Source organism: Arachis hypogaea, chromosome 7, assembly GCF_003086295.3.
Source record: "Arachis hypogaea cultivar Tifrunner chromosome 7, arahy.Tifrunner.gnm2.J5K5, whole genome shotgun sequence".
Lineage (NCBI taxonomy): Eukaryota > Viridiplantae > Streptophyta > Magnoliopsida > Fabales > Fabaceae > Arachis > Arachis hypogaea.
Genome location: NC_092042.1, coordinates 73,883,067 through 73,885,322, shown reverse-complemented (window position 1 = coordinate 73,885,322; position 2,256 = coordinate 73,883,067). Strand labels below are relative to the sequence as shown.

The 2,256-nt window shown below is 34.4% G+C and overlaps 1 protein-coding gene across 1 annotated transcript; it reads left to right on the top strand.

Annotated features, from left to right (window-relative positions):
• Positions 1–427: 427 nt before the first annotated feature.
• LOC140174248 (uncharacterized) lies at positions 428–1,481 on the top strand. Its single transcript, XM_072198638.1, has 3 exons — positions 428–612; positions 899–1,020; positions 1,113–1,481. The coding sequence occupies exons 1-3, from the start codon at positions 600–602 to the stop codon at positions 1,398–1,400; spliced, it is 423 nt and encodes a 140-aa protein (XP_072054739.1). The 5' UTR covers positions 428–599; the 3' UTR covers positions 1,401–1,481.
• Positions 1,482–2,256: the final 775 nt, after the last annotated feature.

Sequence of the window (2,256 nt, the reverse complement as noted above, 5' to 3'; positions counted from 1 at the left end):
TTCATTTATACATCCAGCAATATAAGCAACACTGTCAAATTGGTAGAGATGCTGCCTTTTATTTCTCTTTTTCATCTATCATGGACACTTCTTTTAGACACCACATGCTAGATTCTCGTTAGATTCTTTGAAGAAAAATAGGGTGGAGAGGTTGGAATGATAAATCAAAGTGACTAAAATTAAAATATATAAGCATGTATCACGGTATGTTGGTTTAACTCAAAATCTATCTTTTATTATTATAAAGTTGGGAAGTCCCCAACAGTGGACTACTACCCAGCCCGTTGACACCTATTTTTAACTTCACTATTACATCTATTTCTAAAATTCTAAAACTAAATTAGGGAAGAAAAAGATTTATCGATTTACGTTATTTCTTTTTAACCTTTGGTTGAAACACTACACCAGGCGCTGGAATTGGGGAAAACGGGGAGACGAGATGTCGACGAGGTGCATTAGCATAATGCAAATTTTCTCTACGGTGTTAGGCTACGGCAATCCCGAGACGAGGTGCATTAGCATAATGTGACTTCTTGATTGAGTGATAAGAGAAATGCTACCTTCTGATTGGCAGATGACGGTGAGCCACAGATCCAGAGATGAAAATCCGAGGTATAGTATGATTAAATCTTTTAAATTGGTTTTAACTTTCAAATTTGTCGCTCTTTTTTTGCTTTTTGAGAGAGTGGTGTTTAGGGTTTGGATTCCGAACAGTGTTCTTTGTATTGCCTATTTATTCTATTCAAATTGAATTTGTGAATATATGTCCGATTCAAATTCCATAGCTTTTATAAAAAACATCTTTTGTGTACTTGATAGAGCTGTGCCTTGCTGTGTTTTGCTGTGGTTCTCATGAATCCTATTGGTGCTCTGAATAAAAAAGTGGATGTTATTGCAGATATCAACCCAATGAAGCTGGCTTGGACTTTAAAAGTCGTGATTATGCGCCTGTACGAGTTTCCTATCAAGTGGAACCCAAGAGAGATTTACAGCATGGAGTTGGTGCTTCAAGATGAAATGGTCAGTTACTAAACCTTAAACTTTTCTAATTAGATTCACTTTGGATTTTTTATCCATTATGGTTTATTCTATTTGCTTTTTTTTTGGCATAGGGTGATCGTATACACTGTTCCATCCCGAAGTCAAATATGGTGGTATTTAGGACCTTGATTCGTGAGCATGAACTTTATGCAATGAAAAATTTTATTGTTCAAGCAATAGGACAATCTGTGCGAACAACTAGCAACAAGTATAAATTGAGCTTTTATACCAAGACCTTTGTTAGTTTACTTTCCAGCGACAATTTCCTGTTTAATTCTTTTCAGTTTATCTCCTATGAGAAGATTGAGGCAATGGTTGGTGTGAACAAGAACCATTTGCTGGGTAAATCAGGTTACTGATTATTTATTTTGTTCATTCTTTTAACGTTAGTGTATCATGTTGGTTACTTATTTGGTTAAATTTGTATATATCTTTATGAATCTTTTTGTTTTTTGGGTTGCTTTGTGTACACTTTTGTAGACTGTATGGGTCATGTTGTAGGAAGAGAGGACGTTACACCATTGGTTACAAAATCAAGAGAGGAGAGTAAATGCATTAAACTACACTTGGAAGATCTAAAGTCCATTTCCTGTTTATTTTCAATTCTTTTTTTGGTTTTGTGATTTACCATTGATTTATCGTTTGGGTGGGCTTTGTTTACATTGTTTTTTCATATATTTTATTCCACTTAAAAAATTAGGGAAAACATCATGAAGTGCACTCTCGTTGGTGACTTGGTTGACAAAATCCTTGGCTTATTTAATAAAAATAATGGTAAGCCTATTATCTTGATGGCACAAATCTTTAAGCCTAATTTCTATCTCAATGAAGTCAATGATCAAAATAGTCTTTATGCCTCTTTCCTGTTTTTTAACCCTGAGATCCTCAATGTTCTTACATTCAAAGTATAGGTGTGTTGAAGATCCGTAGTCTGTCCTCACTTAACTAGCTCCATTATTTCATTAAATTCACTATAATGTCTTTGTAAGATTGTTTGCCTATTTTATCTAATGTCCTTTAGGTTAATAAAGAGAGGTGATCTAAAGGCTCAGTGTATTAATTATATACAAAGTCATCCCGTAAATTCAGTTAGTGATGAGTTGCATGGCGGTTCCTTACAAATAACTACTATTGAGGAGGTTTTTGACAAAACTAATGTAAGTTTTTCTATTGTTTTTTCAACCATGGCGTACTTTGTTCATGTGGGTCTACTAC